The sequence below is a fragment of the Manduca sexta genome, chromosome 14 (genome assembly GCF_014839805.1).
Source record: "Manduca sexta isolate Smith_Timp_Sample1 chromosome 14, JHU_Msex_v1.0, whole genome shotgun sequence".
Taxonomy (NCBI): domain Eukaryota; kingdom Metazoa; phylum Arthropoda; class Insecta; order Lepidoptera; family Sphingidae; genus Manduca; species Manduca sexta.
In genome coordinates this window covers 6,579,591-6,604,362 of record NC_051128.1, presented here as the reverse complement: position 1 = coordinate 6,604,362, position 24,772 = coordinate 6,579,591, and the positions used below count along the sequence as shown (strand labels likewise).

General features: G+C 34.7%; 1 protein-coding gene across 6 annotated transcripts in view; it reads right to left on the bottom strand.

Annotated features, from left to right (window-relative positions):
• The window catches only part of LOC115456073 (autism susceptibility gene 2 protein), a 56,697-nt gene that overhangs the window by 22,519 nt on the left and 9,406 nt on the right, over positions 1–24,772 (bottom strand). For 5 of the 6 annotated variants that reach the window (XM_030184929.2, XM_030184933.2, XM_030184931.2 and 2 more), the window contains exons 2-5: positions 19,467–19,589; positions 10,716–10,835; positions 9,920–9,955; positions 8,848–8,874 (exon numbers count right to left, since the gene is read on the bottom strand). In XM_030184929.2, the coding sequence (XP_030040789.1) occupies positions 8,848–8,874; positions 9,920–9,955; positions 10,716–10,835; positions 19,467–19,589 (306 nt within the window). The remainder of the gene's footprint in view (positions 1–8,847; positions 8,875–9,919; positions 9,956–10,715; positions 10,836–19,466; positions 19,590–24,772) is intronic. The other variant, XM_030184932.2, reaches the window with a different exon arrangement.

Below are 24,772 nucleotides of genomic sequence, written 5' to 3'. Positions count from 1 at the left end.
AATGTCAGTTTATTAATTATGATTTATGACATAATATTTAATTAAATCGGAGTAGTGAGTTATTTAGTCTATTCACTCCAACATTTTTACATGGACATCCAAGTGGAAACGTTAACATTTACGAAAGGTAAATCATAACAAGCAATTAAAGGCAAGTTGAGAAAGCTCGTACCGCGCCACGCTCGAATGAGTCCATCTTGATGTAACACGGTGAATCTCTAAAGCGGGGTGGATGCGGTTGTGGTATATTTAAACACCTGTCATATCCCCCTCATCTCGGCACGGGTCGCCTAACTTAGATTACTTTATAATAATTCCCTCACTCCAGACGGAATACATAAATTGGTTGTTGTCGCAAAGTTAGCGAATTAATAATGTTTGAAGTCGCGATGGTTCGCAACGCTTTATCCCATTGTCGAGTCTTGTTTGTTTCTGTTGTTACACCCACTCGTCCGTGATACATACGACAAAAATAATCAACGTTTATTCTCGACGATTAAAAGCGAAAACTTTCTCACCTTTATTAAAAGCTATAAAATTTTATCAATCAATATAAAACTTTTAACACGCATGTTTTATGTTATTAAAGGGAAAGTAGAAATTACGGCACCGCTTACGTGACAAAAGTTAGACTTCGAAAATTAAACTCATGAATTTTGATTTACTTTCTAAGTTATCATTTGTATCTCATGATCTTGTCTGATAACTTTGAAGCAAATCTAAAAGACGCAATTATAACTCCCATCGTGTCACTAGAAAGTAAATAACGCATAGTCGATCCAAAGTTAAGCAAATTTCATCGTTATATCTCTTTTCAGTAAGGAAAGTACGAGGCCAAAACCGTAAATTTAGAAAGCGATGCTAGTGCTAATATAAATAAAACAGTAGAAAGATAAAAGACAAGTGCAACATTATTAAAAGACTAAACTACATGTGTTGGTTGGTCATCGGAATGTAAACTTTGCAAAGAAATGAGACTTAGAAAGTCAAAAGATCATTCAGCTTAAGACACTAAATGTCTCAAGTACCTAATAGACTATTAGTCTACCCTCCGTTATTTCGAAATTACAAGGGCTATGAGTCGACTGTACCACGATTTCAAAAAGCCCTATTATTTTCAGAACATCTAAAATAAACATTTTGACTGAATCCCGATGTCGGATCGACACATTTCGAAACAGATATTATAATAAATGTTAAATATAAGTCTGCTTAAATAAAATTTGATGGTCAACTTGAACAATAAAATAGCATCTTACCAAATAAACATTAACATCAAACTCAACTTTATACGTAAACTAATCTATTTGGAATAGGATTTGTAACGTAAAAAATTACCTAATTTGGAATGCCATTTCCTATATTGAAGTCTTACCTCGATCGGCCTGATAGTCTTTTGATCATTGTAAGGTATTTGGTCGAATAGTTCAGGGATTTTTGTATAAATTGACTATTTCATAACTCTACATACTTATTACCAAACCACTGAATGCAGATTATAATATCAACAATTGAAGACAGTTCCTTATTTCGAAAACCCACCCACCCACGTGTATACTTTTGTATCAATGGAAATCAGAAACACTCATAGTCCTGAAACAAGGAATAGACCGCTCTCTGTCTTTAATACATTTTCTACTAAGATACGAGAACTGTGGAATAAAACTTTCTTGTACCAGCGTGTATATTCATGCTAGAATCTTAACAACCGCCGAGCCTAATCTAGAAACACTCCTTTGCTTCTTTTGCTTTCATTAGCCCCTTTCATAAGTTAGCTTTGTTCTTTTGCATGATCTTAAATATAAAAGTGCGGGTCAGAGTTCTTAACAAAGAAACGCCACCGTTCTATTTGAAAAACAAATTATTTATATTTTAACAATACATTAATAAGACTATATAAAAATAAGCGCGTTTCATACCGTTAAATAAAAATATAAAATAGCTTACTAAAAACACAAGCTAAACATCCATAACTTGCAATAAATTGAAGTGAAAAATTGGTTAATTACATTGTAATTATCATGTGCTACATTTTTGCTGGTTGAATGATTGATTACTATAACTACATTATAAGGCAATGAACGCAATCGGAATTCATCTTTACAGTGTATGGCGATAATATAAAGCAATCAGCAGATAAAGGTCTCGTCCAGTATACCGGCCCATACTACAACGGAGCTATAAACGCACCGGGCAGCTAGGACTTATACCCGATTCATACCCGTATACAACGTGTTCAGTGACCGTCATATTCGTTTAAAAGATGATGTAAGTTCTTTTGATTTTTAATTATTTTACGTGCACTTTCGTGTCATCTCACGCCTCAGGTGGAGCCTTAGTGTCATAGAATTGTTTACATTAAACTTCTACAAAGGCTATTGATATAGTTTTGGATATTAGTCGCATTTACAAACAAATCCTATAATTGTTTCGTCATCCGGTTTACTAAACGGCCTTAGGCGTGCGCGCGTCCCATATAGCATACACAGCAACGTAGCAGCACGTTTAGAGCAATGAGCATTGAGCATGCCCGTTTATCACTCGTTTGCGCACCAGTTTCGCAACGTTGCGCCGTGTGCCATGCAAGTAGCGTATCGGCACCTACCCTATTATATTCTTATCGTGTATAAGCTGTCGATCCGATCACGGCACGTTACGGTGTTGGTGACAGAAGGGTATAATAATGGCTGTTGTTTTATACCAAGTTCTTATCCTGCTATAATAAAAAATGAATAGGGTTGACAACACAAACTCTACAAGGTGATTATTTCATATATTGAAATAAGAATAATATATTGTCTGATTTGTATATGAAAGTATAAACAGTAGCGCGATATAATCTAGGAAATAAAGCTATAAGGAGTATGCACAACGGAACAATGTTGGTATTCCGGTGTCAGTTAATGCAGCTAAACGTTGTTTGTGATCAGACCGTGTGTACAAATCACAGTGCTAAGCTGCAGCTCGCTCGCTGGGTGCCAGAGTTGTTAAATGCGCTCCGCATTCAAAGCACGTTGACATGCGTTTATCAGAGCGAGAGCTCAGACCACAGTCGGGTGCAGTGACAAACAGAATCGTAGAGTGCATCCCGAGTGAGCTGCTGATCCGTCGAGAGATATCTCGACCTCACGTCGAGTGGTAACACTCGCCCGCCTACAGATAATTACGACCCTTTGACGACGCCTCTTTGTCCTGCACACGCTTCCAAAGTGACAATATAATAAAAAGTTTAATTTGTAGACAAATATCATCAAAATAACAATTTTACATTTTAACATCTCAACGGCAGTGCATGTCTTTGGGCGAAGGGCGTAAACTGCGGACTGCAAGCGGGCGGGACGCAAACAAAAACGGACATGTCTTTTTCACCCATACGTTTATGCCCAAAAACTCTAGCGTTCACAAGTAAAGTGAGCATTTCCCTCCGTCTTACTGGCCGCTCTCCAAACTGTAGACGACACAGTAAACATTTATTGAACGATACTAATATTAAGCGTGAAATCCCTATAACAAAGACTTGTCTAGCGCGAGTCGTCAATGGCGTGTTTAAGGTTCAGTTTACATCGAGCGCAATTTAAGACTTATCCGAGTCAAGCCGGTTAGACGAGAGTACGACGGGAGTAATACGAATCTCCGTGGAAGTTTGCGAACGGGTAAGCCTGTGGGCGAATATGGGAAGGCAAAACTAGGGAGAGCTTGCTCTTGTTATTACACCCTCTCACCTACGCAAGGGGTCTCTGTTCAGAGCCGGCCTGTCACACAGGATTAAGAAGCTCCTCACTTTATCGTTAACTATCTGCCTTTTGGCTTCTATATTCTCTGGCGCTTCAAAGACTTAGTTTACGCTTGTCAGTCAACAACAGAAACTTAACACATAAATATAAGCAAAACAATAAAATAAACAAGACAGCTTACCTAATACATCCGAATAAACTATTTATTCAGTGTGAAAAAGGAAACGAGCCAATAAATTATCACAATCGTAACTCGACATGCGAAGATGACAAAACATCAAAAGGGAAACGATACCGAAATCGTTTACTTAATATTGTTACGTATCACCACTTTGCTTCGGTTATAAATAAAAGTGCCGAAGAAAAGCCAGATAAGACGGCAGAGAAATAAGTTTAACCGAACGGGAGAAAGCATTATCATTGGCTGCGAGCGAGGAACAAAAGAAAATGGTGGAGAGCGAGCGTACGAGAGTACTTTATAGGCGCGTAAATATGTTTTATATCCCTCTACTGTCTGTTATACAGTGGCGCGCCGCCGAACTCATCCCCGGCCACCGTCTGCCACCCCCGCCCGAGGGTTGCCTCGCTCTCGGAAATGCCGAGCTTTAATAAAACATATATTTTTCCGAGCGAGGAAAATACTGGGGAAACTTGCAATTTGTTCTTTCACTTTATGCTCGTTTACAAGACAAAAGTAGAACATTTCAGAAACATTATGTTAATCATGAAGTTATGTACTTCTTTGTCATTTATGTTGATACTAAAACGTCAGATGAATTGATTAAGGATAAGCAGGTGAACATTCCTTTGAGAATGTTTTAATACTTTGATGATAAGCATAAGAATATTGTCAAATGGGGCGGGAAATTTGCATATTGGTGATAGATTTATAGTATTTTAGTGTTTAAGAGGTTAGCGGTGACCCTGACATATCTCGCATACCTCTACATCATTTTAGGAGATTTATTGCGGTAGAGGAAAGCATACTGCCCGGACACATCAGCCCTTTAATATGAATTTAATAATGAATATTAAGTTAGCACGCGCGTTAACATATATGAATAGACGATTTAGAGATTTTGTTGAAGTTATATTACACCATTAATCATCATATTCTTGAATTACTTGTGTAATGACCGGCCGAAGAAACAATCTTTTAATTAAATGTGTTATTTTTCTTCAAATTGTGTTCTTTTCATTTATCAAGATTTTGTCAGTCTATAATGATTACACATTGTATAACACGATCACACATACAAAAAATATAATTGATGATCAAAATAATGTAATTTAGAATATGATGTAATTGAACAATCACGCAACAAGGAATATTGCACACGTCAAATTAAATCATAATGTAAAGAAATAATTGCTAAAGTATGCAACAGTCTCAAATAACCCTGGCCCCAAAATAAGATGTGAAGTGTTTCGCAACCCATACGAGACAAGCAATTATCTGTTCGCAAGTAGAGAATATAATCCGCAACATCGAAGCGGGCAGACCTTTTCTAAACATATTAAAGCAATCTCGAAACGGCATAAAAGAATGTTAATAAAAAGTCACTTAGCAAACGTTCTAGCGGTGATTGTCGATTTAAAAGAAAACGCAAAATAACTTGCCAATTAGAACACAATGATAAATTAAAATGTAACGATTAAGTTAAATTTAAACAAATTTACACTCAGATTTCTTGTTGCCTTTGAAAACGAGTTACACAAAAACGCAAGGAGCCGCTCCGTGAGAGAGCTTTAGAGAAAACTTATGTGTTGGAAAGAGACCATTTGCTTTTACCGCTCCGCAGTCTGACTTCGCGTCATAAAATATTACACCAAACGAAAGAAGCTCTTTCAATTAACCGAGGTAAGTTTGCGTAAGGTAAATTCTGACAAGTGGCGCCGGCCCGGGAAAATATTTTATTCAATGTTATTTCACTCGGCGCGGGACAATGTTACCGGTAATTAATACTTAACTGCTTTAAGCCGAGTAACCTGAGCTGTTGCTAGAGTATTTATTGGACCAATATATCTGAGTATTGAAGTATTAACTCGTTTAGGTTAATTTATATTTTCTACCAGAAATCATTGATAGTACAGATAACGAGATGACAAATTAAAGTGTATTTTGTCTTTATATAGTTAAAAAACTGTAAAACATAAATATATTCTACACACGTGAGTTTTATAAGAGATATAACAGAAAACAGATGCAAGTTCAATCAGTATTCATGAGTATATTAATGTGGCAGGAATCCTCCCCCACATTGCGCGCAGATTGTAGAACCGCCGCCACCGCTCCGTTAATGCGGCCCGCTCAAATCGACCAGAAGCGATATGCTCACCTGATGAATGATAATGAGCTTATACGAGCCAAAATCTTATTTATACAAATGTCTGTTAAAATACCAACTATTTTATGTTGACGCGGTATGAAGTGAAACTGTTATATATGACTTAGATTGTTTTATTATGATGTGTTATGCATACGAATAAATGTGATAAAACTATTTTATATATATCACAGCGAACACGCTCATGACGATGAATTCTCAATCATCATTATTCAGCCTTAACAGAAAAAATATTCAATAGTGTTACTAGACCATAAGATGCCCATAAAAATATATCACGTAAAGTATTATAATAGAGCATTAGCATATTGTTTGAGGAGCGACGATATAACGCAAGTAGGTACGCTGCGACGGGTTACAACAATGCCAATGTCAATATCTGACACCGCATAACTTTTAATCGTGTCCTGCGAGGGAACACACGATATCGAAAGTCACTGCACGTACTAATTTGTGACCGTAATTTAAATTACTCGCATTTATATTGAAACGGTCATGAATGATAATTATATTGGAGCCGTAATATGAGAATAATAATGTTCATATCTATTCGTTACGGTTAATGCGGACAAATTACGACCGACAAGTTTAATTTTATTGTCTTGATTTATACGCTTTGAATAATCAAAACGTATTAAATAAACCTATAATTTACAACTAGATGGGATGACGATAAATCTTAAGAGAGCATTGGTTGCAAAGTATTTATTCATAATCTAACAATGGCCGCAAAGTTTAGTTCTAAAACGCTGAAATCCACCGCCTACTGATGCTGGTTATTGGATATTGAACGTAATATACTTATGTTTCGCATTTAAATTATGTCGAGTGTTTTACAAAATTTTCTTGACAATCAAGTTCGTTGTGACTTATTATTTTAATAATTGGTAACTAATAAGACGTATGTTTTTTGTCTTATTGCAATTATAATCTGTAAAACATGAAATACAAATAAAGCATATTTATTTTTCTATCGGAATAAATAGAAATAAATCCGACATAACGTTATATTTAACAATCTTGAAACTATAATAGAATTCGTAATTGTTTAGAAATGAAATAAAACTGATATTTATAATTCTAGTTTTTGATAAAATAGAAATATAGATTGCTTTTATTCTATTATATTAAGACCCAGTTGCTTGAAATCCTTTGTGTTAAAAATGTTTTTAAGAATCAATGGTTCAGGAAATATCCTTTTTATATGTTTACTAGGCTCACAAAACAAGCAATACAATATACGAATATCTGCAAACTTCGACGAATGACCAGAGTAGCTCTCTACAAAATATTTTATTACAAACGTTTTGAAACAACGTATAAGTCTGACCAACGCTGATTTAATTCATGTTAATATCGCAAACGAGCCGCATCACGTAAACTAGTATAAACAAACTGTTCGTGTTGAATAAAATTTACTTGAAACAGTGTAACTTGACGTTTGAAACGATGCTACGGCAGCGTCTACGTAATTAGCCAAAAGCGACCAGATTTGCATATCAAAGTGGAGGCATAATTGAACTCCGAGTGCAAATAGCCCAAGTGGAATCGGATCGAGTTAGTGGCGCTCTCTAGCTAAGTGTAGCGAGCATTACCAGCCAACGCTACTGCACCTCTGCAAAGCGCAGCGCACACAACACCGTACAGTGAGCAGCGACGCTCTCCCGTCTGGGTAGCTCCGAGCTATATGCTCCGCATGGGCGTCAACTTCTCCCGGGATAATTTAATTAATCGACTGCGGCACAACATCGGAGCTCAGACTGATTTCCTCTTTAGACATCCATTTACTGACATTATTATGCCATTTAACTTCAAAATTGATTAAGTTTATATTAGAGCAGACACATTAATGCTGTTTCATGTTTTAATTGTCGAAAGGATAGATTTTTTGTTTTACATTACACAACTTTTAAAGTTCCAACACAATGTACTTTATAAGCCAATTATGTTTGAAAAGCGACTGCCATTTAAAAATATTATTTTTCATCCCCTAATTGAATGGATTAATCAGTAAAATACTTTTGTTCTTAGTTCACTCGACAGAGAAAATTGAGCCAAATTGATGAGAGGGGTGTTTCAGAGGCAGTCGACAGCGAAGTGGCCACATAATTGGATTAAAGGCAAGGTGGACGAACCGGGTTTAGAGGTGTCATCGAGAGCATTCTACACTTGCGTGAATACTCTCATCGATTATACTCAAGTTTACTTTTATTTTACACAGTTTACGCTATTATTAATATTAGAAACGGTGCGTAAAATTGATATGCAAGTACCATTTAATAGAATAGTGTTTAATTATAATAATAAATCAACCGGACGAGTGCGTGCGAGCACACGTTGGTTGGAACGTTAATAGGTACACATACCGCACTAATATTAAAGGTAGGGTAATGTATTTAATTACGGGCACTTGTACGCTGTGCCAATCTAGTAATTACACGAACACTGGCTCGGCGCGTAATCAGCGCCCTTTGCGACAGCGACACACGCAGAAGAGCTCTATGCTCGGCCCGCTTTTAACTCGTATTTAACAACCTGTTGACAAGTTAGTTAAGCCCTTAGAGCGTGTACAGTCCGAATACAAAGCGAAACTGGCTATTACCCTTCCAACTGCACTCGCCAACTCGAAAATTCGTCGTCGACTTAATCGCATAAGTTTTTCCTAAATGTCTAGTAGATCAAACGTACGTACACGCGGGAATCACTCCCTTGATAAATCGCTTACAATTAAGGACAGTAAAGCTAAGAAATGACAAAGTACTTGCCTTGTCGTCGTCGCCTTCACTATCACACTGGAATAGAAGAAAAACTCACATTAGTCAGTGTCGACGGGGCATCAACTGATTATATACTCGTAAGTAATTCATGCATTCATAAGCCTGTAGCCGTAATATTATGAATCAACGGTTAATTACAGAGATGGCGTTTTAAACTTTCAGACAAAATTTTATTACATCACTCGTTTAAACTGTACGCATTGCTATGCTACTTTAAACTGTTAATTAATAACTGTACTGTTCCATTTCTACACAACATGAATAAACTTAATAAACCTTACTTAATACATTCCCAAAAAGATTATAATTAAAATAAAGTTCTATTGGCTAATGTATTAATAATGTTAAACCATATATCTGCCTACAGCCAAGAGTTACTTATTTGTTATGAAATAAAATCTGACGTACCCATATAAAGAGAAGTATGTAATAAAGAAATTTGTGCGAACCTTTGCAATATAAAAAGCTCCTAAATAAAATAATGTTTGGCATAGGGTATATGTAACAACCTCCTGAAAGTCCAATTCATATGGGAAAAGGAGACTATTATCGTAACATAAATCGACGAATACGTTACATGTTATTTACGAGGTAAAGTTCGCGCCGGGGGATACAACGAGGGATCAGGTTGAGATATTACAATTTCAAATAAATACAGAACATGAAGTATTCAGGGCGGGCGAAGGTAATGTTATATTGTACGGAGCGCAGCAACCTCGACAAATCTTGTGATTTAGCACAAATACGCAACGAACATCGAACAGCTTATATGTGTTGCGTGATCTGGATACATTTGCACACGATTGTTCTAAATACATAAGTATATATATCCCCCATAATTCGACATGTCAATGGGTTTACTTAATGATATTTATATTTAAAATGTCGCCGTATATCAGAGTATAAAATAGAACCAAGCTAAAAGTAACCATGCGGGAGATTTAATAAACAGTAGCACAATATATAAGAAGCAAGCGTATAGCGAACAGTGTGGTCGTGCGCGGCATATCAGAAACAGAAGGAATATTTGTACGTAAAACACAACAATGACAATACTCACGATATAGCCTTTTCCGGAACTACAGCGGCTACTGGCCTGTAGGCAGGAGAGAGAAAGCGAACATATGAGTGGATTGAAGTGACTGGGGTAGGTGAAGTTTGTCCGTATCTCCCTAGATCTAACGGTGTTCCTCCGGAATGTACGCAAAAAATAACACGCGAGTGATATTAACACTTGTTACGTTAAAGTTAGTTTGCAGTTACCGTAAAGTTCATCACGGGAGAGACGGAAAAAAGTTGCAAAGTAATAGAAAACGCCATTTCTTTAGATTACAATAACTAACAGTTAGTACAATCAACACTAAGTGATATAATGTTTTACATGCATCGTACATCAAGATTAAACGCATTACGTATTCAGATTATATAAACATTATTTGGGTTCGGGAAAATTTTATTTTCCTTTTCCAAAATTATACCAATGGTTTACAATTCTCGTTAGATAAACTTGGCCTCAGTGGGAGTTATTTGTGTTTTCTCAAGATTTACTCCGAGTCACAGACAGATATATTGCGAAGCTATCGTCTTTGTTAGTTACGAGTTAAACAATATAGGTATATTTATAAACCTTATCTCTGCGTCTAGGTTTTCTTGTGACCGTTCCGAGAGAGCTTACTCAATGATAAATTAGAGGACACAATTGTTTCAAGCACATTCTTAAGGAGAAAAATGTCGCATTAGTAACTCATGATATTAAAACGAATCTCACGGGTAATGTTGGAATAATGTCTTGTCCGTAGAGTGGACTCTATTGATGGAAGTAGGAAATAAAGTGAAATCACTGCATGGGTACTTACGTCACTAAGACGATCACGGGAGGAGTCAGGGTCCCGAGGAGCAACTGAACTACCCGTGAGTCTTTCTGATGCCCGTCCACTGTCATCCGATGTGCCAGCGTCTTGGAGAAGCGTAATACCCTGCAAAAAGAACTAATTCTGCACTCCTATTCAAAATCAATTTGTTACGTGCAGGAAAATGTTTGTCAAGTTTACGCGAGATTTGTTTTTTTTCGAATTTCCCGAATTTATTGCGGTGCACGAGTAGTGGTTTTTCGGTTGAAATTTGTAAAAAAAAAACTTTTATATGAAGCCTCTAAAACTCAAAGTTACCCTAACCTTTTTAAGGCCTACTTTAAATTCTTTTTATAAAATATTATGTTTGAACCGCACAAGAAAAATGTTCAAATATAGAATAATTTGTTATATTAAATTGCTGCCAACTCGTGTAGTGATACTTTAAACGTAATTCTATTGCACAACGAGGGGAGCAAAGGGAAAGCTTTTTATATATAAGGCTCACAAAATTGAGCGGTAACTAGGATATAAGAAAACTTGATAAGACGGGCCGAGAGAGCGAGGGCGCGGCGCGGGGGATGAGAGGAACCGACCCATAACGTAACGTGCCCGAGGCCCTGACAATAAAAAGAGTTTTCCATTTATCACATTTCGCGTCTATTTTACGGTAGGGTTCGAAAGAGGCACGCTCGAGCGGGGAAAGCGACCGTGATGTTCAACGGAGAACACTCTTTGGGACGGCTAAAAGAAAATAAAACGGGTATAACTTTCGCTAAATGGATAACTCTTCGACCACCCCTTTTTGTATGAGTTACCCAGATTATTATTACTGCTAAGGACGGAATTTGCGTTGTACGTGATTTGATACATTTATTTAAAGCGAGGGGGTGTGACATGACTGAATTCAAATGTAATATTTATTGTTTGGATATACGATGATATAGAGATGTACAACAGGTTTATTTGGAAGACAATATTGGGTAGAGCGGTAAAGCCGAAAATGTAAGTTTAAATTAAAATTCTTGTCTCATACCCGAGTCGTAAGAATGAGGCTATTACTCTTGGCGGTTAGGTCTACATAATATAAATGGTTTTAGTTCCTGGAATGGTCAACGAAATAAAGATAATCTTTAAAAATATTGCAGCCCGTATTAGCAGCGGAACTGCTTAACAGAAGCTAACGTCATTTTATTTTAATATTGTTATAACCTCTAGTCTTTATAGATTATAAAATTTTCATTTTATGTCTTGTTAAGAAATAGCATTCTTATAAAAACAAATTGTTTGGAGACATAGCCAATATAAACAAGAATGATAATCGCATACCTACATAACTTTCGTTACAAGAGATTTTAAATATAGCGCGTCATTACGTGAACAGTTCTAGTAAAATATATTGCTTTCAGACATTTTTACGTAGACAAACGAGTGAGGTAGACTTGCCATATCAATTTAATCCGCCGCGTAGGCGAACGTGAACTTAGTTATACCAGGATGGATCCTGTTTCGCCTGGATACAAAGAAGGATTATTTGTGTTTATTATTTAAATTTTCTTTGTTCCGAATCACTTACATAGCTATAATTCAGATTAAGTTTTTTATTAGCTTTTAATAATAACAAATATAATAGCATATTAATTCACCCGTTTCAGAACAGTAACTGAAGGTGCAAACCTTTTCGCACATAATGCTTAGATTGCACTTAAATATCTTCGAAATTGAAAGTCAAGTGAATTCTAAAATATAATGTTCTTACCACAATGTGCAATTATAACAACTAATAAACTCCTATCTATAAAGGACTGGGCAACCTGCAACATCCCTACATAATTTTTTAAAGTATAAAGGATATAAAATTTTAATGTAGATCGTTATGGTATCATCAATTGCATTCACGATAAAAACGAACACGTTTAAAATTGTAATGAAATAATTATACGCGGTGACGTGAAATGTTTCAACGTCTTTTATGAATTTGGTCAATTGAGCGGGTCAGTGAATCCTTCTTTATGACAATCGCATTGGGTTGTTACGGTCGGCCGCTGCGGTGAGCGGCGGCGGTGCGCGGGCGGCAGTCGTGGCCGACCAGCGACACAACCGCTAATTGAAACAACGATCGTGGCCGAACATTACTTATTCATGAGAAGTCCATATGGCCGCGAAACGTGACCGACCAGATAAATCATTCAATTACATTTTTCATGAACAGGGATAGACATAGCATTATGCATTGCGGTGCTATATAAACAGCAACTGTCTCATTATAATTCACACAACATAATTAATCAAGTTTTTTTTTACGAAATAAGTTGTCTGCTTTATAAATTAGTGGTGTTCTTTGTTATGTTGTATATTAATTAGTGATTTGTTCCCTTTTTATATCTACGTACTGTAATCAATTATGGATTATGAAGATCACCCGCATGGTTGCAATGTTCTATTTTGGTGTTCTACTGCAGCAAGTTATAAACTTAACAGCTCGCCAGACATAAATTACGCACGACACAGAAATTTAATTACTAATTACTCTGGCTACAGATTTACCTTGTACAATGTACTCAAACAAGGCTAGGTAAGTAATTTTAATATATAAAATTTAAATGAATATTTCATGCGTTATTATAAAGTAAATTTATAATTTTTACGTACAATTATCCAGTTTTATTTGAATGTAAAACCTAGAATATTCTATTATTATAAACTCGAAAAAAAATTATAAGATTGTAATTTGGGCATCCCGCAGTGTTCATTAATTATTCGGACTTTGTTTCTGAAGTTAAATATTTAAGTAATGTCCAGAAAATTAAAATTAATATTATACAGTGATCATAGTTTTAATAACATATATATTATAATAATTACCTAATTTATAAACATTTTGTTTGCGTTCCGAGTCATATATTTAAAAACTAAAAACAAATACATACTATATACATATATCATTTAATTATTAATTATGTGGTTTTCACAATAATATGATGTATTATATTTACTATTCCATCATATAAAGAAATATGACTATGCAAATGTTTAACTGGAACACTATAAATAACTTTGTTTATAATGTATTCTCAATCCGTGTTCAATTGAAAGGGGTAGACAGAGGTTAACCTCGATCAAGATCGACCACCTGCCATCGCAGCGTTTAGTTTCTGCACATGACACATGCCGTAATCTATCCCCGGAGTCGCGCGGCGCTCTCGTCGGCCGAACAAAAAAGGGAAATCAGACAAGCCGCAATCAATCGTCAATTATACGTTATCATTGCATTTAAAATTCCTTTTAACATGTCTATTTTATAAAAAAAATTGACCTTTTGCAATTTATATAACCAAGTCGTGGTTATTGAAAACATGTCAGGCAACAAAAAGCTACTCGTACAAAATGTAATTTGTTTCTCGTGAATATGTTTAGTTTTAACAGTATAGTCATGAATTTACGTGCATTATACTTTGTTAATAACCTGTCATGATTTAAAATACCGACGTAAACAATGTTGTTGCCAATAACTTTAGTAAAATATTAATTGCATAGTAAAACGCTGTTAACTAACAACTATTTATAGCTTTGAAGTATTAGGCGTCTTAATTTTTTACTGTGGTATCGCTAAGCATCTAAAAAAATAAACTTGTTTGGCATTTTATTTGGGACGCCTCTCTATCCAGCCTGGGTACTCAGTACGTCGACTTGTCGGCAAGCATAACATCGGTGTAATGGAAAAAGAAATCTCACAGGCTGAGGTTTAGGTATATTCAATGAGTAAACAATATTTCACGTCTCTCTGGGATTTGTTTATTTGAAATACATGTAAAATGGGATGAAAACTCTTAATATATTATCTGAGTGGAAAAAACAAAGCTTTCAATTACTGCTCGTATAAGATTATTGTTCAATGATGAATTAATTTAAATTATAAATAAATATTGTCATAGATATGCCAATAGATGGTGTTGTATAAAAACTATAAATAATTGAATGGCGATGTCAAGATTCGCTTACCAATATACATAAGTTATCAAATTCAAAGAAATAAATGTCTTTCTCACCGATATGTAAGTTTTATTTTAATACATTGCTGGATATTTTGGGGACGTTGAACAATTATAAATAATGGTATCTCCTTTCGTTTGTACATGGAATTTTTAAAATTCAATGCATTTGTCACAAATGCCAATTGTCATGGTTATATTCCAAAGCAATGCACTCTGCGCCATCTAGCATCCATTAGGTTCATTACAAATAGTAAGTACTCGCTGCAAAATATTATATGAAACAAACCGGACAAACAAAGGAATTTAACCGTTTTGGGATATTAAGATTTCTATAATGTTTTCTCCACGCTCACTTACGTTAAATTAAGAATGTCTATTGTAAACTTCCATGCTTCTAAAGGTATCAATTTAAGATCAGGTTTGTCTGTTAGTGTTAATAATATTAAGTACATTGATAGTAATATGTATACTATACTAAAGTCACTATTTCCAGTGTTCGTATTAAACCTAACTAATTTTGTCGGCAATTTTCAAAAGCATCTCATTAATAGTGAAACTGGCATAAAGGGAATTAATATCAGCACCCATCACATAGCTAGGTCCAAATTGTGAATACGTACACACAAAACGTCAGTATTGAATTCCGTATTCCCGGTTCACTGGACATTACGAAACGCATTTAAATTGTGAACCATTGTCGAATTTCAATTAAAGTTCAATGAAGACATCATTTTGCCAATAAATCAATTAATATTTCCAGTGAGCACCGCCAGTAAGCATTTCAGTTCCGATATTATTTGTGATTAAATAAATACGACAGAGATATTGTGAGATAAATTAATTCATTCTGTTGTTATTGTTATATGTTTCATTCCATGGTCAACGTGAAGTGCGTATACATATTGATAAAACAACAACGGACCACTCATAAGCAAATGTTTTTGTCCTGTTTGTGTATCGATCTCGAATCTCAAAGAAAGAATTTTGGGATTTATTAAACAAAAAACGTCTATAAACTAAAAGGACAATAAAAACCGATTTACGTCGTGGAACTGTGATTTTAAAGACAGTTAAAGGTATGAATATATTTTTATTTAAGTTTATCTTATTTTTTTAAATTTTTGACATGATTTGAATTAATTAAATTAAAGATGACTTTACATGAGGCGTAATACCAATATATAATTACCAAATGTATGTGCAAAAAATTAAAAACTAAACACCAAATTGTTACTAATTGTTGTTGAAACTGTTCCTTTTAAATTCAGACAAGCTAGAACAACTGGCAAAACGTAAGTAAACTGCAATATCGGCCGGAATAGAAGAATAAAAAACATTTGGCAGTGGCACCGTGTCGCTACGGTGGCGATACGCCAGCTTTGCCAGAAACAACACAATATAGAAGGATCTTTAGTCGAAAGCAATTCACGTTCACGACATCCAATTTCATGCTTACTACAAACAGGCATTTTGTACGCCTCCTTTAAGCGGCGTATATACCAAGAAAGACACCGAACAAACTGCGATTTGTTCAACCAAGAGATTTAACAATTTGAAACGATTAACAAGTTTGTTTTTATTAGTTTGACAAGGGTGATGAAGGATAACATCGTGTTGAATGTTCTGTCAACGGTTTGATCGATTTGTAAACATAATACAAACATTTATGTAATTATACACGCTTCTGTTATCCCCAAAGGGGTAGGTAGAGGCGTCACTAGTGCATTCACATTTCCCATCCCATGATGTAATAGGGGACCAATCTATCTCCATATCACGCATAGATTTCAGACTCCGAATTGATACTGGGTAGAAAAACCCAATATGAATTTCCAACCCGGGGATCGAATCAACACCCCAGCTCTGCAGTCGTACCGTAATACAACTACATCACCGAGGCAGTAATGTAATTAATGTAACACGAACCATTTTAAGCATTGAATGCTAAAAGCAATGGCAAGTATTCCATGTTAATTACTCGCTAATCAAGTAGTGAATTAAATTAATTCACATTAGGGAGCTAGTTGGCTTAGGAGTGGTAGGTGTTTGAAGCGAATTTTACTGGTTCCTTGACGGAGACGAGAGCGTAACTTAATGATCGCGTACGGCGCACTGGGAGGCTATATTCTATTCGACGGCAAATTGAATCTGCGAAGAGCTATTAGCCGACACCGCAGTGGCGGTGGAACGTTCCCAGCTCGTGCCAAACGATCGTGCTCATTCCCTGTTCAACTTGGTTGATATTGTTTAAAGCTTGATACACTTCGTAAACTGCAGGCGGACTGTAAATAAAACTGAACTTTGTTTAAGAGTACTTCCGACCTGTGCAACGCTATATTCATTAGTAGCACTTTTGTTTTCAGCTCCAGAGATTTCTGGTACGACCGGATTTTCATGAAAATATAAATTCTTTTGGAGTCAATATATTAAGCGGTACGAAATAAAGAGCTTGTAACATTTTTTTGTTAATTTATAAATAAAATGATAAGTATTCTAAACCATTATATTTGGCACTTATTATTCAAAACATGTACATATAGCAAATATAATCAGTAACAAATTATGTCTCGAAGTTAAGGCAACGTAAGAATTTTATAAAAATGTCATATGTAAAGTAGATACATTAAATTTAAATATATTAAGATGAAACGGAAGCCGATACATAATATTTTAAGTGTTAAAATTTTATTATTTTTTAATTGCATCGGATAGCAAACTAAACACTACATTAAATCGCCGGATAAGTGGCAATAAATGGCTTAATAGTGCCTATAAATGTATTCAAGGCTTTTATTTACTAATGCGCTTAACTAACCATATCTTAACATTTTATAATACTAAATACAAGGAATGCTTATGGCAAGAAAATAATACAATTTAGTGTGGTTCCGAGTGAACACAGAACACATGCGCCCTCCACTTCGACTGTTTTATATTCAAGCGACCATAATTTATTCTGGGGTCGGCGCTATGCGGAGCAAGATTTTCCGCTTTATTCGAGCAACAGCACGAGCGACGGGAGGCAAATTGGATGAGATTGCGACATATCTTGGTTGGCGGAGAACTGTCGAAATGCACGGGGGAGCACACAGGGTAAACTGCTCGCATTCTGCCTAGAGTGTGCCTTTCCAATAGAAACGTGAACTTATAATGATATATATTTTTTCCTACTTCTTACCGATATAAATGTACAAGTTTGTACATTTGCTTGGATGTTTGCATAAAGTACATACATAAACTTATAAATGATTAGAGTAAAATTTAACACATTGATAAAGCATGTCTTGAATTGAGAATATAGATTTTGTCCAGTAAAATTGCACAGTAAAACCATTGTTCCGGGAAAGGATATAGATAGGAGCCGCGAGCTAAAGTAATTTGTTCATAAGGTTTAATTCACGCGTACTATCCGCACAATTTGTCTGATATAATCCTAAAATAAAATCTTTATACGTACAATAGAAAGTTTTAAATAGACAGGTCTACTTTTAGATTTAAATTAAAAATCCACGATAAAGATTGTACGGTCGGCATGTAGCTGAATATTAAATTGATTTATAAATCAATTGCACGCGAGTTAGTAACCTTGCAGTAATAAATTTATATATCGTTGAAACATATGAAAGTGCTTAATTTACGCAACAAGAGCGATGTATTTCACTAGAATAAATATTAGAGATTCCAGACTGAAATGGCTACAGTCAATGGCGTTTTAAGCAAATAAAGCTTTCATGACGGCCAATTAAATTGTCGAATTGTGCCCCTCAGAAAACGGCAGCAACGCAGACGGCTCGTTGAATAAGTAATTTCGTTTTTCGGCTCTCACCTCGCAATAATTTATTATGTTCTGCATTTTATTTTGCGCTAAAAATTTGGTTTAGGATCTACATGTGCTTTTACATAACATACTTTATGTGTGGGATGATAAAAGAAGCAAAATGTTTTAAGAAATTAGGTCTATGTCTAAAATGTTATGTAATACAAGATTGAAGAATAAACTACAATAATATTAAGGTTCAGTTTTGTCAGCAAGGCCTAAGTGCAGTTCTAATTGAAAGATAAACAATAAGTACGCTTTCGTGTTCTGATCGAATCATCTAATGCCAACTTCATTAGAATATAAAGGAGAATTTCAATAAAAGCTATTTATGAAATATAACAATCATGTTTCCAATTACTGTGACGGATAAATAGTGATTTGATTTTGTAATATTTTTATGAAACGATGTATTATTCGTTAACAACTGTACAACCTGTCACGAGTATCTGAGTTACATTTTAATAGTTTTTCTAGTATGCTAGCAGAACTAGCGATTTGATTTTAAAATTTGGCGATATAGACATGGGCTTTGATGAAAATAACCTATTATAGTATACTGATAAAATATTGAGATCCTGTATAAGGAACAAATTCACGTTACGTACGACTCGGTGATAGGTATTTATTGATAGGCATTTTCGAGAAAATAATACTCATCGGAATAATCACAAACTTGTAACAAAAATCAATTAGTTTTATAAGAAATGGGAACATTTAGAATTTACTTAAATATTTTAAATTAGCATTTACTTATCATCGCAAATAATGTTAGATATTTTGTCATTCATTTTTATTACAACATTATAACCTACAAACATTTACTACACGTGCAATACTTAAAACATAAAATATATGATCCATTCAAACGATTAGAATATTAAAAAAAAAGCCAATGCTATATTGTGTAATATCACGAAAGGCAAATACCATAGGAATACTTACATGGGTGTTGACATTGTTGGGCGGGTGATTCCGAGCCGTGTCGGTGGCCAAAGCCGCCAAGGGCAGCCGAGGCTTTGTCGACAGGGCATTCGTGCGAGGGGAGGCAGCGCATTTCACAGCAGCCTGGTGAAAATAAACAGCATTAGTATTTTCTACGACAATTATAGGATTAGTATATATGTTAACAAATTGAAATAACCATCAGCTAATAAGAGAATATACTCATGTGAATCCTTGTATTAGATGTAGCATAAGGTTCAAAACTAAAAAAAGAAAACTAAGAGTAACAATAGATACGACGGTACAAGCAGTGTTAAATACACGTGATCAATGAACGAGCACGACTGATAAAAATCATTAATGTATACAGTTATAAATCGTAATTCATAACATACTTATTACTTTTAGATAAATCAATAGATTAATTCTTACAAGTTAAGGAAACGACTTTATATGATAGCAGCGATAAAAGTATGTTTAATTCGTAATCAATGCATTTTAATTAACAATAAAATATTTTCATTCGCGGCACGTTTAAATCTCAACCAGGGCCGCACCCATTAAGCTCCTCTAACTTTATAAGGTAACCAAATGAAGTGCAAGACCTCGTCGCTTCATTTGTGCTCAGTCTGTAAACTTTAAACCGCATTCCTGGAACGTGGGGAGCTGTAAGTGCCATACGAATTTTCCCGTCTAAGTTAGTGATATGGTTGTACTTAATCATACTTATTCTCGTCCGCACCGCTCCGTTTGGCTGACTGTGCTCGAGAACTGCCGCTTGAGAATGTGTTGGGTAAGTGCCTAAGTATCCTCGCACCTCGTATACGACTCTAGAGCTTTCGAGTCTTTTACGAGATAACGTTTATTAGTTAATGTAGAGAACTTAAATATTTTAAGTATCTCGAGTTTTTATTTAAACAAAGTTTTATTTTATTTGTCAATATAATTTAAGTAATAACCTCTTATTTCTCACGATTTAATAACATAATCGAATTCACCCACTTTAAGGTAATAACACATTCTATCACAGACAAACACCGGTCATTTACATAAATAATTTAAAACGCACACAAATAGCGTGCAAGCAAAGTGAATCAATACACGCTATCGTGTTTCATATTTGTTGGTGTGACGCGTGCACGGTAAGGGTGCAACACGCGTCAGCTCTCCCTAGTGACATATTTTTGAGTGAACACAAAAAAACATCGTCGGCCGAGCGGGGACGATCTGGCGAGCGTTATTTCACAACAGGATTGGGCGGAGGGCATTACCATAATCATTAAACGGTCCCTGCCGTTGACAACCGTCGCACGGCTACACTACATTATATCTACTTTCTAAGATCATGTAATAAAACTTTGATTTCAATGGGTGCGATGGAACGAGATTTAGTATTTGTGTTATACCTTATTATGTGCAGTTCGGTACACAAAACAGTTTTAGTATTGTTTAAACTTACACAGAATTAATCAAAACAGTCTGGAGCTACTGTAAGTTGTATTAGTCAAAATACAATTTATTATCAGTTTATATTAATAAATAAATGTTTATTGCCGTAATCATTAAAATTAAATGTGGCAAGCTGTGACACGGTTGCGTCATATTATTTTAAGATGCGGCATTATAAAAGAATAAATTAATAATAAAATGAATATATATAGTCATATAAAATACGCAGTTTTGCTATTAAAAATAACTTTACAATCGTGTTTGGTATGTGTGAAATTTATCCGACATTGTGGCAACTAAAGCCGTCGCGTTAATATTTGTCAGCGCAGTAATCATATGAAGTTATCTAGCGCTATCATCAGATGTAAAGTGGCTCGTGCCACGGGAACGCGACACGTGTCGTCGTGACCGCCCAACATGAATAAATAATAACAATAAACTACAATGTCCCACACACAGCTGATAACTCACACCATTTGTAAACATTAACCACGTCTTTGACATAATAACAGTACGGCTTACTTTATTTAAAAACACACTGAAATCAAGTAGTAATTTTGCTGTCTATTACAGATTAATCGGTAATCCAATTAAAAAAGTTATATAACTATTCAACTAAGACGCAACGATTGAACTCTAATATTTTGCTAGGTAACCACAAATTAATTACAACTAATTGCCACAAATAGCATTTAACACAAAACGAAATGGAATGGAACCTGTTACCGATAAAATACCTGCAGAATTAAGAAGCTATAAAACGATACGTTTCAAGTGTTCCAATAAAAAATAAACGAGACAGACTTGACACGGAATTGGCCACACAAGATAAAACAGAATAAAAAGAAATCACAGAGAGTAAACTTCATTTTACACCGAATAAATCTCTTCAGGACTGCGACGAAAGCAAAATTCTCTCGAGAACTTTATGTGACTTCCACAAAAGATTTTATACAATTCATTTCAGTCTCATAAAAAAAGTTATCACGGATTCACAGAAATCGGGCGAGCTATTTTTCTGCCGGCGGCGCTCCCCGTGGGAAACGTCTTTTAATACTACCTCAGATACCACTGAAATGTAACATTATTTCGGCTATTCACATGCATTACTAAGCGGGCAAGGGGATATCATTTTCCGGGTACATGAAACATGTTATTGGTAAATATATTTTAATATTCATACATATCTTACGGCCGTGAATCATGAATAAACAAGTTAACAGTCTATAAACGTCACGTAGTATGTTTACAAGACGTTGTCAAATAATTAGCATCGGTCAATAACTCAGTAGGCTTGCAAGGTAATCGTCTGCCCACGCCATTATTGGTCACACCTCGCTGATCGGGCCGCCGACAACGGTCATTTGCAGTAATTGCTTAACCGACAACGAATTAATCACTAATGTGATAACAACGATATCGCGATTATGATTATAAATAAATGTAATTTACTTAAATACTTAGAAATTTATAATATCGCATTTATAATTCGAGAATAACGCAATATATCTCAAATCTGTCGATTAAAGGTTAAAACCATGATTCTATTTTCAGTAAATATAAAATTGTTCTTGTCTGTCATAAAAGATCCTTGCTTTATTCGAAGTAAAACAGTTGAATGTGCATTTAATATGAAAAACGTTTCAAAGCTTAGTTTAACTATATTATGCTGATTTTGAATCGATTATAGATTAACATATAAAATATTGATTTATCCATTAGAATTATATAATGTGTAATATAATAAAAACACTATGGACAAATGTATTCATATTCCAAGAACACTAAGTGGCAGTCAAAATTGTTAATAAAATATACAATACAACACAGACAATCCATTAAAGCTTTTATTCCTTAATTAAACTACATTTATTTCACAACAGGCTAACTTGTTATTCAACTTTGTAAATAACCTGTCACTTACACAGTCAAAACGATTATATCTAGCCTGGAATTGTTTTTCTGTTGGTAAATTCGAAATTACTTTAGGTAAATGAGACTTGAGCCGAGAGAGCCGTGTTCGCTACATGCTCAATTACCTCGCTAAACAAGCGGCAGTCGCCAATACCGTACTTAGCCGGCTTTGCACAAGTGGAACTTTTATTAGCTATATTTTACATGTAAATAAAAACAAACTTTCATTTTGCTATGTTGTTTTATAGACTTATTATCTACACTCTCTAACTCCATTGTTTTTTTATGATTGTTATTTATTTATACTGAATAATAATAGTACATAAGGATTATTTTTGTCGACCACTCCGATTTAATATAGATTATAGACTAATGCTAATTTAGACACCTATTAAGGAAACAACATTTGATACCAATTTAGAAATATACGTTTATTAATAATTTATTCGCGGTTTAATAATATATAGGAATATGTATATACAAACTACAGAATATTGGAAAACATAAGGAAATTTAATATTAGTAATGCAATTAATTCATTACAATTATACATATTTATTCAGGTCATTTAGCCTATGAAAAATAAAACAAAAATACCTAAACCTATGAAAATACTCAGAAATAAATCACATTTATCATCATGACAGAAGACAGGAACAGATGAATATATCCACGTGCATATATACAACATACCTAAAATTCCTTTAGTTTTCGCGTATTTGCATAAATAATCTCGGTTAAAAAAAAAAAAATATTTTTTTTTTATATTAAAGTCGGTTGACTTGTGGTACTCCAGACCAAATTGCATTTTCTTTTTAATCAAGTGGCGGCCGTGGGCTCCAGCGTGAACTTCAATTTACCGGAGCTGTTTAATTACCAGCGACACGATAGGTCATTAATTAAATCATCAGACGAGATAGCGCGGGTATGCGCGAATACCATTAGAAGGGTAACTTCTCGATATGTTAACATGACTTCATGTAGCGCAAGACAGTATTCAAAGAGCTATCAGGTTTGGCATTATACAATTTAATATTATAAACATTTTCTGCTCGGATATAAACATAAATTAAAGATAATGAAGAAGAAACTGTAGTATAAATGTTATTTTATTATATATTTTACAAAACCAGTGGCCATACATTTTGATAAAGCTTAAAGGCCGTTACGCACGCTCAAGGTATTGGACTGCTTTATTACAATATATTTTATAGTTTATTTTAAATACAAAATTTTACTTAAATATATTATAGCCGCGTTCTCTAGCTTTAGTCCAATATAAAGTGTTATCTAAAGATGGTATGGATTTACATTCTATGTAAATATTATGTGATCCACGGTAACAAAGTTTTCTGCTACCAAAGCAAATATTGTAACAAGTGAATAAGTACTATGTAATATAAGAATTATGATATTGTATCTTATTTTATAATCATAATACAATTACGCAGCTTATAAGATCATGTTGTAATCACATTCAGTCATGTTGATGTTCAAATAATATGACGGTAGGCATAGCACATATTATAGTAATATTACTTAAAAAACTACTTTTAAGAGAAAATATATTATAGTTCTATCGGTGTGTTACGGCTATAATGGCTTGTAAAGAAAATGGTAATTTAAACTACTATAACCGGTAAAGGACAGTTCCGTTCCATGCCCGGCACCGATAATTACCTCGGCGCGAGAAAATATAGTTTCACCTGTAATAAACTGTTACTGATAACGTGTAATTTAATACAACAAGAACGCAGAAGTCTAATTGGTTAATAAATTCATTGACACTATAACCACTGGCATACAGCTAAGTGCGGTACAAGTTCTCTGAACGCGTTAATAACGGGTTAATTGTGTCGTCAGCACAATATGTTATCTCTGTTGTCTGCAGATGCATTACGAAGTCTTGTTTATTCTTTATCTAACATTTAAGAAACTTTATA